The following is a 15,794-nucleotide window of genomic DNA, read 5'->3' as shown; positions in this document are numbered from 1 at the left end:
GTGTCTTACCCTCTGTGAGCAATCTGTGGGCAATCAAAGTCCCTACCTTGGGCACTAAATGGTAAGGCCTGAAAAGATCCAATCAAAAGAGAGAACCAAAGGTGGATGTTGGTATTCTGGTCACTCACCAAATGGCCAGGATAAGGTAGGGGCTTTCATTGCCCTGACCACAAACTGCTCACAGAGGGTAAGACGTATATCCTCTCTCTTGAGACTCTGAATCTTGAAAAGCATGATGTAAGGGTGATTCATTTCTGCTTCACTGCCCTGATAAAACTGTTAATTAGTTCCTGTGATATAGGCACTTTGATGCTGCCTTGGTTTTCCCTTTTTCGATCCTGGTTTTTCATTTGTTTCTTTGATTCTGTGAACTGCTCCATGGCCTGGCAAAAATTTCTTTTGTACTTAAGTCAGCCAGATTTAGTTTCTTTTGCTTGCAGTCACAGGACCAGAATACTAAGAGCCACCTTTGGTTTTCTCTTTTGATTGGGTCTTTTTAGGCCAAGCTGGTAGAACATTATTTTTCTTAGTGTCAGGGCTAGTTATAGGTTAAGGCATCATGGAGTACGTATGCTGATACCAGCAGGTTACTTAACTATACCAGCCAATCACCAGTCTATTAGAGAATGGGAGTCATCAGTGGTGAACTATTTCCTCTAGATTCACTTGCAGTAGCTTGTGAATGCTGGTAATTTATCTCCTCCTTTATCAGGTATGAAATGGAGAAGATTGTGATTTAAAGTATTTTAAAGGGTGTGCTGGGCACAGTAGCTCATGCATGTAATCCCAGCACCTTAGGAGGCTGAGGCAGGCAGATCTCTTGAGCCCATGTGTTTGAGATCAGCCTGGGCAAAATGACAAAAATCCATCTGTACAAAAAATACAAAAATTAGCTGGGCGTAGTAGTGCAATGGCATTAGAGTTTGGCCTTGAAGGTAGGATTCACTGTAACAGATTATTGATCTCTGATTTAAACATTTGAATCTGAGATAATAGATTTTTTTATATGAATACATTTTGAATTTTATTAGTGGATCTCAGAGCATCCTTAGCTACTCGGGAGGCTGAGGTGAGAGGATTGCTTGAGCCCGGGAGGTGAAGGCTGCAGTGAGCTGAAATTGTGCCACTGCCTTTGCTCTGGGTGACAGACACCCAGGAATAGATGCTAGTTTGCTCTGGTCATACACACATACACACACAAATCCTGGTCTAAGGTTATGTTTTCCAATCTTGTTGTTGGTGTTCAGTTCTATTATATGAGGGGAGAATATACCAGCTATGCTTTCCGAGATTTCTAATAACCCTCATTCTGATACTGGCCTCAATTAGGAGACTATGGTAAAGGGTTAGTTAAGTGCCTACTTCCTGCTCTTTTATTTCTACTAAGTCGTATCTTCTTTCAATCTTGCCTTCACTATGTGTAGAAACAGACAGGTTTATATATAAACTATCTAGGAAACTAAATAGGAATATGTAGTAATTATGTAAAGTGAGGTTTCTTAATGTATTTAACTCATAAACTCTTTAGAACCTTATCTTTTTTCTTTTTTTAAAATAAAAATTATTTCTTTTAATTTTAGCAGTGAGATTTAAGTGTATAGAACCTAACCTTAAAATGAAACTCCATTAGCTCATTTAATCCTCATAACTGTAATCTATTCCTTATATTGATATTGAGGCTTAATATTAGGACAGAATGGTGTAAACTCTGTAGACAAGCAGGAACACTTTTCAAATCTCCACCTAGCACTTTTTTTTTTTTTTTAATTTTTATTTTAGTTTCAAGGGTACCTGTGCACGTTGATTCCATAGATAAATTGTGTGTTGTGGGGTCTGGTGTACCCTACTATTTTGTCACCCAGATAATAAGCATAGTACCAGATATTGAGTGCACATGGATACAAAGAAGAGAACAGCAGACAGCAGATACCAGTTTTCTGATCCTCACCCTCTTCCCTACTTCCAAAGCTAAGGTAGGCCTTGGTGTCTGTTGTTATCTTCTTTGTGTCCCTGTGCATTCAATATTTAGCCTCCACTTACAAGTGAGAACATGTGGTGTTTGGTTTTCTGTTCTGCATTAGTTTGCTTAGGATAATGGCCTCCAGCTCCATCCATGTCTGGCACTAATTTTCGATTAGGGATTTATTAGTTATCTTAAAGCCGGGATGATTAGGCATGTTGTCTTTTCTATCACAATATCTTCCTTCCTTTAGTCTAGTTAGACTTTATGGTGACTTAAGGGATTTTCTTTTTTCCTGATTGATTTGTAAATATCTTCTCTAACTTCATTTTCCTTTGAAATGTTCCTTTGTTTCATTTCTCTATCTGTTCTTACCTTTGTCAACTTCCTTAATGGCATAAGAGTTTAGTCTTGAAGGTAGGACTCACTGTAACAGATTACTGGTCTCTGATTTAAACATTCTAATCTGAGATAATAGATTTTTTTATATGAATACATCTAATGAAATTTTATTAGAGGATCTCAGAGTTTCCTTGAATATATAATGATATGCTCACCAGTGGTTGGCAGGTGGTTCTGCAGGTCTTCAATTTCCTCATCTTCCAGCTCATAACCCATGTTTTCCAGGATAGTACCAATTTTAGAGACATTGCACTTTCCACCTTAGGGAAGAAGGAAGTTATTAAAAATAGGAACTGATAGCTAAAAAAAATTCTGATTCTAATCACTCATCAATAACAATCAAACAGAACAAATCCATTGTACAGTAATAATTTTTTAAAAAAAAACTAGGGCTACATAAAGACTTATTACAGAAGCCAGGAATATAATGTTTTGCCACTCTTGTTTTAGGGGATTCTTTCTATAGTTTGCAGAAAAGGTGTATTTAAAAGAAAATTATATATTACATAATATGTAATTTTATTATATACTAATTATATGTACTACTTTTGAATATTATAAATTACACATTTTTTTTTTTTTTTTTTTTGAGATGGAGTTTCGCTCTTGTTACCCAGGCTGGAGTGCAATGGCGCGATCTTGGCTCACCGCAACCTCCGCCTCCTGGGTTAAGGCAATTCTCCTGCCTCAGCCTCCTGAGTAGCTGGGATTACAGGCACGCGCCACCATGCCCAGCTAACTTTTTGTATTTTTAGTAGAGACGGGGTTTCACCATGTTGACCAGGATGGTCTCCATCTCTTGACCTCATGATCCACCCGCCTCGGCCTCCCAAAGTGCTGGGATTACAGGCTTGAGCCACCGTGCCCGGCTACACTAAAGGAACCTGATGAACTAAGTTAGATTAGAATTAGAGCTCTAGTTAGCAAACAATTTAAAACTTTTTCAAAGTATAAATTATCACATTAAGTATAGTTGTATCTAAGACCTATAGGCTAATGGGACAATAAAATAAATAATCTAATTATTATCTAATGATAAGGCCTTTTAATAGTTAAGGTAAAGCTTACAAGTCATAGTTTTACTTGCCTTATTGGGATTTTTACTTACCAGGAAATGATTTTACCTTATCAAGCAATACATTTTTATATACCTTTCCATCATCTGTAAAATAAGGCACAGTTAAGATCAAAGAAAAATTACATAGACAGTCAAAGAAAGAGTAGAAAGAACATAATTTTTTTTTTTTTTTTTTTTAGATGGAGTCTTGCTCTGTCTCCCAGGCTGGAGTACAGTGGCACAATCTCAGCTCACTGCAACATCCACCTCCCAGATTCAAGGAATTCTACCACCTCAGCCTCCTGAGTAGCCAGGATTATAGGCATGTGCCACAGCCTCCCAAAGTGCTGGGATTACAGGCATGAGCCACCATGCCTAGCCCAATTTTTAAATGTGGATTTAAAAAAAGTACTTTCTTAATTTGCATTCCTACATTTCCACACCTCTTCATAACTTGTCAAAAAATGAGAAGAAAATTCTTAATGTGGATAGTACATTCATTATACCACACTGAAGCAGATGTGTCTTTTCCCCCACTCTGAGTTTTCCTTTTTCCTTCTCTTTGCTACTAGCTAATTCAGCTTTTTCTCTTTGCCCTCCTTAAGCTTTATTTAATCTCAGGGTAATGATACTCTTAATGGCAGTACTCAGGTTTGAAGACATGACAGTCTCTCAAAACTATAAATTTAAATGTCAAATGCATAATATATTTACAACCAGAGGTTAATCGTTTTTTTTTTTTTTTTTTTTTTTTTTTTTTTTTTTTTTTTTTTTTTTGAGACAGGGTCTCACTCCATCATGCAGGCTGGAGTGCAGTGGTGCGATCTTGGCTCACTGCAACCTTTGCCTCTGGGATTCAAGCAATTTTCCTGCTTCAGCCTCCTGAGTAGCTAGGATTACAGGAGTGTGCCACCACGCCTGGTTAATTTCACCATGTTGAGTTTTACCATGTTGGCCAGGTTGGTCTCAAACTCCTGACTTCTGGTGATCTGTAAAATTTGGCCTTCCAAAGTGCTGGGATTACAGGCATGAACCACCATGCCCAGCCTCTTTTTGTCTTTTTATAGGAAATCAGAGGGGCCTATTTTTATGATATTCTCACATTGAAGTCCCCACTAGCACAGAGATAAATATAATACTAGTGCATAAAATACCTACCAGTAATTGGCAAGATTTTCATCAGGTTCCAGAGTTCCCTATTTGTGAGCTCTATCCCCATGTCTCCCAGTACTTTGTTTATGTCCTTGGCTTGAATTTTTCCTCCTTTTAAAAGATGGGATTGTGAGACAGGTGAGAAATGCCTACTGACTCAAAATGATGTAAAGTGTAGTTTGTATAGGATTATCTATAGCTTTCAGATGAAGAGCACAGGAAATGGAAGTTAGTTCTTTAAATCTAAATAAGATCATTATTTATAATGCTCTTAATGACTTAGAGAACTGAACCCAACTCATAGTAAAGGGATGTACAAGTTGCTCAGTTATCTAAATATGTATAAGCTGTTACCTAATATGAATCATATGAATCTGGTGAAATCTGTGTTACTTTTGATTTGCTTGAATTTTGAGATAGGTTAGTTTCACTGACTACATTATTTGTACACCTGTCAAAGTTTTACCTTAACGTTTACTCGGTTACTGTGGCTAAGTAAATGTTTTGAACAAATGAACACGTGTTGCCTATTTAATCACAGTGAAATGAATCACAAAATAAAAATGAGGTTTCAGAGTATAAGACTTGTTACAGAGGTGCAGCGCCACAAAGTTGTTGCTAAAAAGTAAATAATCCAGTGGAATCTTCATCATTAAACCCAAACTTTAACATTTAAAAAAGCAGAAGTTAATAAGTCAATGATAGAATAAGAAAATACAATTTTAAATATGTATGTGAAAGTGAAATATTTTCATTTTAGTTTTATATCTTTTCACAAAATGTCTTGCTCACCTGTGAATTTATTTACTTCTTTTAATAGTTTATGCAGATCGGTCATCCCAGAAGCTAAAAAATAATAAATACAGACATAATTGTGTGCTGATTCAAAAAGATTGTCAGAGCAAAGGAATCATTTTCTTTATGATTTGTTTTGAATTATAGCCTAATAACATACATAGATAAGCATAAAATAGGGAAAATTGCTGTATAAAAATGTTAACTATTAATTTCATCAATTATTCTCCCCTTCTCTCTTTTAAGATCTCAACCTTTACACACCGTGGAACATCTTCCCTCCTGGGGCATGGTCTCTTTACACGATCTACTACCAAGTTCTAAGAACAGGAAGAAAACATTTCCATTTGGAACCTTAAGATATTTCCCCATTGAACACTCTCCCATACCAACATCCCACTGTTGTACTTATTTTTTAGTAAACACGATAATTATATCCTCAAAGATACATTCATTACATACTCAAAATAAAAATAAATAAAAGTGCTTTTAAATAGAGAATATTTCTACTTATTCTATATACCATCCAGACATCCTAACCCAGCAAACTAGCATAAGACTTTACACATAGCAGTATTAAATACTTTAACATTAAATGGTGGATTGGAACATATTACAATGGCACAAGTAACTCTCAAGTCAGCATATTTTCTCTAATTTGCAGATGCAGTATATTTCAGGGTAAGAAGAAAACTAGAAACTATGCACACTATTGGTGTTTTGGTACTCTCTTGCCATAAAAGGTTACTTTTATTTTTTATTTTTTTCCAGACAGAGTCTCACTCTGTCACCCAGGCTAGAGTGCAATGGTGCAATCTTGGCTTACTGCAAACTCCACCTACCTGGCTCAAGCAATTCTCATGCCTTAACCACCCAAGTAGCTCGGATTATAGGCATGCACCACAACACCCAAATAATTTTTGTACTTTTAGCAGAGATGGGGTTTTGCCATATTGACCAGGCTGGTCTTGATCTCCTGGGGTGATCCGCCTGCTTTGACCTTTCAAAGTGGTGGGATCACAGGCATGAGCTACCGTGCCTGGCCAAAAGGTTATGTTATTTATTAGTATGCAATCCCATTCTTCCTTGGGGGTAGTTTCCATAACACATTTTCCATACATTTAGTTAGCAGATTTGCATGTTGGGGGCTCTAATTATATATAGAACAATGTATTACATAAAACTCCCATGGAGCACAGAAAGAAAACAACATGAAAAACAGTGAAGAGAAGTTTAGGACCATGGAGGATACAGCAATAAGATTTACCTTACATTTAATCAGAGTTACAGAAGAAACAAACCCATAGATTAAAGATAATATTGGAAGAGATGATAGCTAATAATTTTTCAGATCCGATGAAAGATTCCAACCATCAGACTCAAAAAGCCCAATCCCAAGGAGAATAAATGAAAACAAATACATTCCAATCTTTCATAGTGAAACTTGAAACCAAAGACAAATGTCTTAAAAGCAGCAGCAGCAGCAACAACAACAACAATAACAACAAAAAGATTACTCTCTAAGGAAAAATAAATAGATTCACAGTTGACTTTTCATCACTTCTCATCAGCAACATTAGAAAGCAGAAGATAGTGGAATGATATCTAAAATGTGCTAAAAGAAAATAACTGTCTACCTAGACTGCTATATCCAGAGAAAATATTTGTCAAAAACAAGAACTAAACAAATATATTTTCAGACCAAAAAGAAAAAAGGAGTATTTGTCACTAGCAGATCCTAAATAAAGGAAATTATGTTAGCAATCCCAAAGGGAAGGCCTGAAGTACAAGAAAAAAATGAAGAGCAAAAAATAGGTAAACATTTGGGTAAATCTGAATAAATGCTGACTTTGTAAAATACTATTACTTATATAGTTTTGCTGAATTAGAAGAAAACAAGATAGCATGAATGACATAAAACAACATTAATATGGGGAAGGGGAAAAATAGAGTTAAAATGTTCTTAGGTCCTTCTATTATCCAGGAGAAAATGAATTTGGGGACGTAGTAACCTGCAAATTTATATTATTTTCTTTATCAAGGTCAGCAATAGAAGTGAAGATCTAAATGACTGGGTTGATCAAAATTTGTTTTATAGAGCAGGAATGACAGAGAGAGTAGTTTGACAACCAAAGAAGTTAGAAAATAGTTTATATATTGAAAGGAGATGGAGAAATCCAGGAACTAGCATTTTTGATGAAGAAGAGGTATATTTCTTGGGAATAAGAGAACTGGAAGGTTAAAAAAGAAGCTAAAATATTGCTTGTTATGATTTCTAAAGTAGAGGAGATGAGACCAAGGAAGGAATAATGTGAGCCAGTGCCAAAATACAGGAAGAATGGATCAGGAAGTTGGTATATCACAAAGGTATAAAGAAATGTATAGCTGGATGATAGGACCTTCAAATGTTATTATACTATGTACTAACAAAAATAAAAAAATAAGAAGTTACTAAAATTATGTACTTAATCTGAAATTAATGACCCCTTCTCTGTGGTTAATAAGCTATCTAGCATCTCTCAAGTACAGACTTATTTATAATTCACTCTAAGACATATACCATGTACTCTGAAATTAATGAAAATGCACCAAATCAAAATGTGTTCTTATATTAGGACTGAGTTCTTCTCTAAGTTATAAAAAGCTATATTAGCACCCGAACAGATCTAGCCTCAGGAATTCTCATACATAAGCCTATAAATAAAATTTCCTCAAAAGGTCTAACATTGTCTGTGTTGCTCACCATCAACTGGTAGGTTTTGTGACAAATCTTTAAGTTCCTTAAGTTCCTTATCTGGAAGCATGATTTTCATGTTTTCCAAAATATTTTCCAGGTTAGTAACATCAACCTTTCCACCTAAGGAAAGAATCACGAATATGAGGGAAATCACAAGAAAATTTCAATTAATCTCCACGTACTATAGCTATCAGCAAAAATATCAATGACCCAAATGTTCAAGTGCATAAAGGTGGACAAGATGGGATTAGAATTGTAACCTCTTGGCTGATCTTGAAAATCCTACAAATTACAGATTGATTCTCCAATGAATTACAATTGCGGAGACAAAGTGAAAACATCTTTCTTGTAGGAAGGGCTTAAATGCTCGGTTTAGTTCTTTCATTTACTGAAATGCCGTAAACAACTGCCAATGGTTCACTTCACATTTTCTATGTAGAACTAGATTTAAATCTGCTTTTCAACTAAACTGGGCAAAAGCCAAACTTGGCAGCAAAATGAAAGACGATTTGGAAAATGCAGTTATATTTAGAAACAGCAGAATAAATAAAGAGTTAATTATTATAAGAGATGGTAAGACCTGCAAGAGAATAACCAGGCAAATTTGAGGCAGGAGGATTCTCTTCATGCTTCTTACCTTTGAATGATTTCACACCATCTAGCAATCTATTTTCAGATATAGTTCCATCATCTACAGGAAAAGCCAAGATTCACAGAACAGATAAAGTGATACAGAGATTTAGAAAACTGGTACAAAATATCATTTCATAAAAATATTTCTAAATGATTTGCTTTAGGAATAATTTTGATTTTTGCCATCCCATGAGTTTGGAATCACAGAATGGAGAAAACTCTTGGAGTGCTATTAAGGGGCCATGGAGGATACAGCAATAAGGTTTATCTTATATTTAATCAGAGTTACAGAAGAAACAAACCTATGGAATAAAGACAATATTGGAAAAGATGATGGCTAATAATTTTTGTGAAGCTATTTATTTTTCCTTAGAGAGTAATATTTTTGTTGTTGTTGTTGCTGCTGCTGCTTTTAAGACATTTGTGTTTGGCTTGAAGTTTCTCTATGGAAGATTGGAATGTATTTTTGTTTTGTTTTGTTTTTTCTTGTGTGTGTGTGTGTGTGTGTGTGTGTGTGTGTGTGTGTGTATGTTTTGTAGTTGTTAGGTTGTCTTAAGTACATAGGGCTAAACTTCTTCAAAAGGTCCATTAGTATTTGAAGTGCTCACCATCAATTTGCAGATTTTGTACCAGTTCCAAGTATTCTTTAGGTGTGAATTCTATTCCAAGGCCTTCAAGAATATTTCTTAGATTTTTCACATTAAGTTTTTCTCCTTCAAAAAATAGACATGACAAGTTTAGTTGACAATATTAAGAATTATCTAAGTATTCAACAATATGAAAGAAAATTGTCTTTGTTTATACATTACCATTCTTAACAGCTGATAAAAAACAAAGGCATACCAAGACCTACTGAGTGGAATAACTGTTAAAACTCATAAATGAATTCATTAAAGTTGCATGATACAAAATCAACATATAAAAATTAGTAGTGGGTTGGGTGTGGTGGCTCATGTCTATAATCCCAGCACTTTGGAAGGCTGAGGCAGGAGGATTCCCTGAGCCCAGGAACTTGAGATCAACACAGGGAGCCTGGCCAACACAGGGAGACCACATCCCTACACAAAATTATAAAAAAAAATTAGCTGGGTGTGGTGGTGTGCACAAGCACTCAGCTTCTTGGGAGGCTGAGACAGGAAGATCACTTGAGTCTGGGAGGTAGGATGCAGTGAACTGTGACTGTACCACTATACTCCAGCCTGGATGACACAGTGAGACCCTGTCTCAAAAAAGAAAAAACTAGTAGTGTTTCTATACCTCAGCTTTGCACTATCTAAAAAAGAGAAAGAAAATAATCCCATTTACAATAACATCAAAAATCTTAAAAATGGGAATAATTTTTTTTTTTTTTTTTTTTTTTTTTTTTTGAGACGGAGCTTCACTCTTGTTACCCAGGCTGGAGTGCAATGGCGTGATCTCGGCTCACTGCAACCTCCTCCTCCTGGGTTCAGGCAATTCTCCTGCCTCAGCCTCCTGAGTAGCTGGGATTACAGGCACATGCCACCATGCCCAGCTAATTTTTTTTTGTATTTTTAGTAGTGACAGGGTTTCACCATGTTGACCAGGATGGTCTCGATCTCTTGGCCTTGTGATCCACCCGCCTCAGCCTCCCAAAGTGCTGGGATTACAGGCTTGAGCCACCGCACCCGGCTTAATGGGAATAAATTTAACCAAGGATTTGAAAGATCTGTACACTGAAAACTATAAAACATTAATGAAATAAACTGAAGAAGACACAAATACACACAAAGATATTCTATGTTCATGGATTGGAAGAATCAATATTGTTAAAATGTTTATACTATTCAAAGCGACCCATATATTCAGTGCAATCCCTATCAAAATTCCAAAGTCATTTTTGACAGAAATAGACAAAACAATCCTAAATTTTATATGGAACCACAAAAGACCCCAAATAGCCAAAGCAATCTTGAACAAAAGAGCACAAAGCTGGAGGCATCATACTTCTTGATTTCAAAATACATTACAAAGCTATAGCAATGAATATAGCATGGTACTGGCATAAAAAGACATATTGGCCAGTGGAACAGGATAGAAAGCCCAGAAATAAACCCATGTATTTACAGTCAATTGATTTTCAACCAAAGTACCAAGAACATACAGTCTCTTCAATAAATCGTGCTGGGGAAATTGGATATCTATGTGCAGAAGAAATAAATTAGATCCTTATCTCACCTACATATAAAAATCAACTCAAAATGGACTAAAGACTAAACACAAGACCTGAAACTGTAAAACTACTAGGAGAAAACATAGGGGAAAACTCCATGACTTTGGTTTGAGCAATGATTTTTTAGATATGATCCCAAAAGTATAGGCAACAAAAGCAAAAACAGAAAAATGGGATTATATCAAATTAAAAAGCTTCTGCGCAGTGAAGGGTTTCTTGATGGGAGACTTTGTATTACTGATTCACTCCCCTTACTCTTTATTGGTCTGTCAGATTTTCTATTTTTTCATGATTCAGTCTTAGTGGAGTGTACGTTTCTAGGAATTTTTGCACTTATTCTAGGTTGTCCAAATTGTTAATATAATTGTTCATAATAGTATCATCCTATTATCCTTTTTATTTCTGGGTATCGATTGTAATGTCTTCTCTTTCATTTCTCATTATGTTTATTTGAGCCAGCTCTCTTTTTTTTCTTAGCCTAACTAATAGTTTGTCAATTTTGTTTACCTTTCAAAAGAACAGCTTTTAGTTCTGTTTGTTTTTCTAGTTTCTATTTAATTTATTTCTGTTCTTACCTTTGTTATTTCCTTCTTTCCGTCTGCCAAGTTTGGGGTTAATTTTTTCTCCTTCTGTATCTAACCTGTCATTCATTTACTGAATCTTGGCAATTATACATATCTTACTTCTAAATGTTTTATTTTTGAGGTGTCAAGTGAAAAGCACAATGAGGCATCAAACCATATACCTTATAAGGAGCTAATATCGAAAATATATACAGAACTCAACTCAATAGCAAGAAAATAACCTAATTTAAAAATGATTAAATGCCCTGAAAAGATATTCAAAAGAAGACATATGAATGGCCAACAGATATTTGAAAAAACACTCAACATCTCTAATAATCAGGAAAATACAAATTAAAAGCCCAGGGAGATATCCCCTTACATCTTTTTTTTATGTAAAACACGACCACATTTAATGTTTACATAGCCATTATATATGTATTATAATTAAGTCTTTATAATACACATTTGAAGAAGACAAAATGAAATATAAAATGATTTCAGCATTCAACTCAATAAGCAAAAATTGAACAACAAAACGAACCAAAGGAAACTAGAAGGAATGAATTAATGAAAGTAGAAGCAGAAACTGACGCAACAAAAAAGAAGAGGTTGATAAACCAAAAGATAATTCTTGACAAGACCAATAAAATCAAGAAAACTCCCAGAAATATTTTTTAAAAAGGAGAAAGAGAATATAAACAACATAAGAAATGAAAAAGGAACTGTAACTACAAAAGACACAGAACAGTTTAACAAAATCACAAGAGATTCTTATGTAACTTGATACCAATATGTTATCAAATCTAGGGATAGTAAATAGCTTTCTATGAAAATACAGACCAAAATATAGACAAAAAATATACCAATATTTACTGAAGAAGTAGAAAAATCTGAATCAACTGATGATCATAGACAATATTGATAAAGTTATTTAGTACTCTCCCTAAATGCACCAGAACCCCCAAAACATTAAAAACTTCTGAACTCATGGCTGATTTTATATTTACACCCAAAGCAGGAAAAGATCCAAAAGAACACACATCACATGTACACACAAGAGAATTAGACATGAAACTTGTGTGTGATATTGATTGGATTTCATTGCCTTGATTCTCTCTATGGAAGCTTGGGCAGGTGGAGGGAAGTTTTGTATTTGTTCCTTCACCCTCCCTCATAAAAAGGAATGAGATTATATCCTTTGCAGGGACATGGATGGAGCTGGAGGCCATTATCCTTAGCAAACTAATGCAGGAGCAGAAAACCAAATACCACATATTCTCACTTATCAGAGGGAGCTGAGTGATGAGAACATAGGGACATATAGAGGGGAACAACACGCACTTGGGCCTAATAAAGGAGGGAGAAGATCAGGAAAAATAACCAATGGATATTAGGCTTAATGCCTGAGTGATGAACTAGTGGTAAAACAAACCCTAATGACACACATTTACCTATGTAACAAACCTGTACAACCTGCACATGTACCTCTGAACTTAAAAGTTAAAAAAATTGCTAAGGGTAGATTTTGAATATTCTCACCACAAAAATGATAAGTAGGTGAGGTAATGACCACACCTACTCCCTTTCCCCTCCCCCTCCTTTTCTTTTTCTCTTTCTCTAGTAGGTAATGACCTTTCTTTCTCTCTTTCTCTAGGAGTAGACAATGACCTCACCTACTCCCTCTTCCTCTCCCCACTCTTTCTCTCTCTCTCTCTTTCTTTTTCTTTATTTCTCAGGGTCTTGCTGTATCACCCAAGCTGGAGTACAGTGGGTGATCTGGGCTTACTGCAACCTTGAACTGCTGGGCTCAAGTGATCCTCCTGCCTTGGTCTCCCAAGTAGCTGGGATTATAGGTCTGCTCTATGCCTGGCTAATTTTTAAATTTCTAGTGAGTCGAGATCTTGCTATGTTGCCTAGGCTGGTCTTGAACTCCTGGGATCAAGTGATCCTTCTGCCTTGGTCTCCCAAAGTGCTGGGACTACAGACATGAGCCACTGGTACCCAGCCCAAACCTGCAAGAAACAGATTATTCCAATTTTTTTTTTTTTTTTTTTTTTTTTTTGAGACAGGGTCTCACACTATTAGCCAGGCTGGAGTGCAGTGGTGCTCATCATGGCTCACCATAATATCAAACTCCTGAGCTTAAACGACTCCTGCTTCAACCTTCTGAGTAGCAGGGACTACGGGTGTGGACCACTACCTCCAGGTAATTTGAAAGTATATATATTTTTTGTAGAGACGAGATCTCACTATGTCGCCCATGCTGATCTTGAACTCCTTGAGCAAACCTCCTGCATTGGCCTCCCAAAGCACTAGAATTACAGGTGTGTGCCACCATATCTGGCCAATTCTAATTTTATACAGACTCTTTCAGAAACTAATAAAAAGGAAATATTTCCCCAATATGGATCATATATGGCCAATATAAACTTGATACCAAAAGTACATGAAAATTATGGAACATGATAGTACCTAAAAGAAAATTATACAATTTCAGTCATGACAACAGATTTAAAAATCTGATAGAAAACATCAGTAAGCCTAATCCAAAATTCATGCCTAAATTCAATATATCTTAGTAATGCAAGAGTAGTTTAAGTGAAAAAAATATATGCGTGCCATTTTCCACATCAAAGATTAAAGGAAAAACCATACAATCATCTCAATAAACAAATTATTTCAACAAACATTATTGATCAAGTACAACAGTCTAGGCATTGTTCCCCAAATACTGGGGGTTACGTTAGTGAAAAAAACAGGCAAATACCTTGCCTTCGTCTTCCAGTGAAAAGAGAAGAGGAGAATTCCTTAACTTAATACAGGGTGTCATCCGGAAACTTCAAGAAACATTCTCAAATATAAAATGTTAAGACATTTCCTTTACAATCAGGAATGAGACAAGAATGACTATGAACACTGTATTTAGCAGTAAGATTAGAAGTCCTAGTTATTGCAGTAAGGCAAGGAAAAACATATAAGGTAGAACACTTGAATTTTCTTCTTTTTTAAATTTATATTTAATTTCCCAAAGCAGATTCATAGAACAGTTGAAAAAGAAGAAGCAGAAACAGTCCCCATTTGTAGGTAATTATCTATATATATAATTTATGTATCCATGTGACACATAAAAATTTATATATCTACATGCAACACACAAAATGCGTGTATCTACATATGATACATAATAATTTACATATCTTAAAGACTCCATCAGCACCTATGGGCAGATTGATGGAATTAATGGAGAGTTTTGCAAGAAGCTAGGTTTGAGATCAGTATAGAAACATCAGTTGCATTTCTATACTTTAACCAAAGAAAGAAAACATAATTTTAAAAAAACAGCATTTTGATTACCACAACATTAAGATACTTAGAAATGAAGCTAATAAGATTTTTTTTTTTTTTGACAGGGTTTCGTTTTGTTGCCCAGAACTAGAGTGCAGTATCACAGTCATAACTCACTGCAACCTCAAACTCCTGGACTCAAGTGATCCTCCTGGCTCAGCCACCCAATGTGCAGGGATTATGGCATGACCCACCATAGCCAAACATAAAATATTTACTGAAAGACAGTAAGGCAAATTAAATAAATGGAGATCCATAACATGCTTGGAAAAACAATTGATCATAATCTTTTCTCATGAAATTGATGTATGGAGATTCAATGCAATTTCAATATTAAAATTCCAATAGATTTTTTTTAAAAATGAATTTGACAAGCTGCTTCTAAAATTTATAAGGAAAAATAGAATCAAGAATCACAAGATGCCCCTAAAAGACGAATGAGACATGATGTCCTAACTGATAGAAAGATCTATTATAAAACCAGAGTAATTAATAATTAGATAGTTAAGAAACACCAAAGCATATATGGGAACTAATTTATGACACCCAAGCACATATGGAAACTGATTTATGACAAAGTGAATATTACAAATCATCTGGGAAAGAAGGGGTCATTTAATATATAATGCTGAAACAACTGTTTATCTGTAAATAAAAGATCAAAATTAGATCTGCATCTCACTAAAAAAATCAACTACAAGTGAATTAGAAACTTAACTCTGAATGTCAAAACTTTCAACTTTAAGAAGAAAATATGGACTACTGTTCATGACTTGGGGCAAGAAAATATTTTTTAGGAATGACCCAAAATATGCTAAACTTGAAAAAAGCAATAAAATTCATTACATTAAAATTATGAACAGCCTTTTAACAAAAGGCACACTAGAGAAAGTGAAAAGGGTAAGACAAACTCTGGGAGAAGACACACATATAATTGACAGATGATTGACATCTAG

The 15,794-nt window shown here is 35.2% G+C and overlaps 1 protein-coding gene across 2 annotated transcripts in view; it reads right to left on the bottom strand.

Annotated features, from left to right (window-relative positions):
* Positions 1-15,794, bottom strand: part of EFCAB3 (EF-hand calcium binding domain 3) — a 164,917-nt gene that overhangs the window by 135,749 nt on the left and 13,374 nt on the right. For both annotated transcript variants that reach the window (XM_074388810.1, XM_074388811.1), the window contains exons 8-14: positions 9,345-9,449; positions 8,741-8,794; positions 8,110-8,223; positions 5,364-5,417; positions 4,578-4,682; positions 3,471-3,524; positions 2,518-2,622 (exon numbers count right to left, since the gene is read on the bottom strand). In XM_074388810.1, coding sequence (XP_074244911.1) covers positions 2,518-2,622; positions 3,471-3,524; positions 4,578-4,682; positions 5,364-5,417; positions 8,110-8,223; positions 8,741-8,794; positions 9,345-9,449 — 591 coding nt within the window. The remainder of the gene's footprint in view (positions 1-2,517; positions 2,623-3,470; positions 3,525-4,577; positions 4,683-5,363; positions 5,418-8,109; positions 8,224-8,740; positions 8,795-9,344; positions 9,450-15,794) is intronic.

The sequence above is a fragment of the Saimiri boliviensis genome, chromosome 17 (genome assembly GCF_048565385.1).
Source record: "Saimiri boliviensis isolate mSaiBol1 chromosome 17, mSaiBol1.pri, whole genome shotgun sequence".
Lineage (NCBI taxonomy): Eukaryota > Metazoa > Chordata > Mammalia > Primates > Cebidae > Saimiri > Saimiri boliviensis.
The sequence above is the reverse complement of the archived record's forward strand: the minus strand, read 5'-3'. Positions and strand labels throughout refer to the sequence as shown.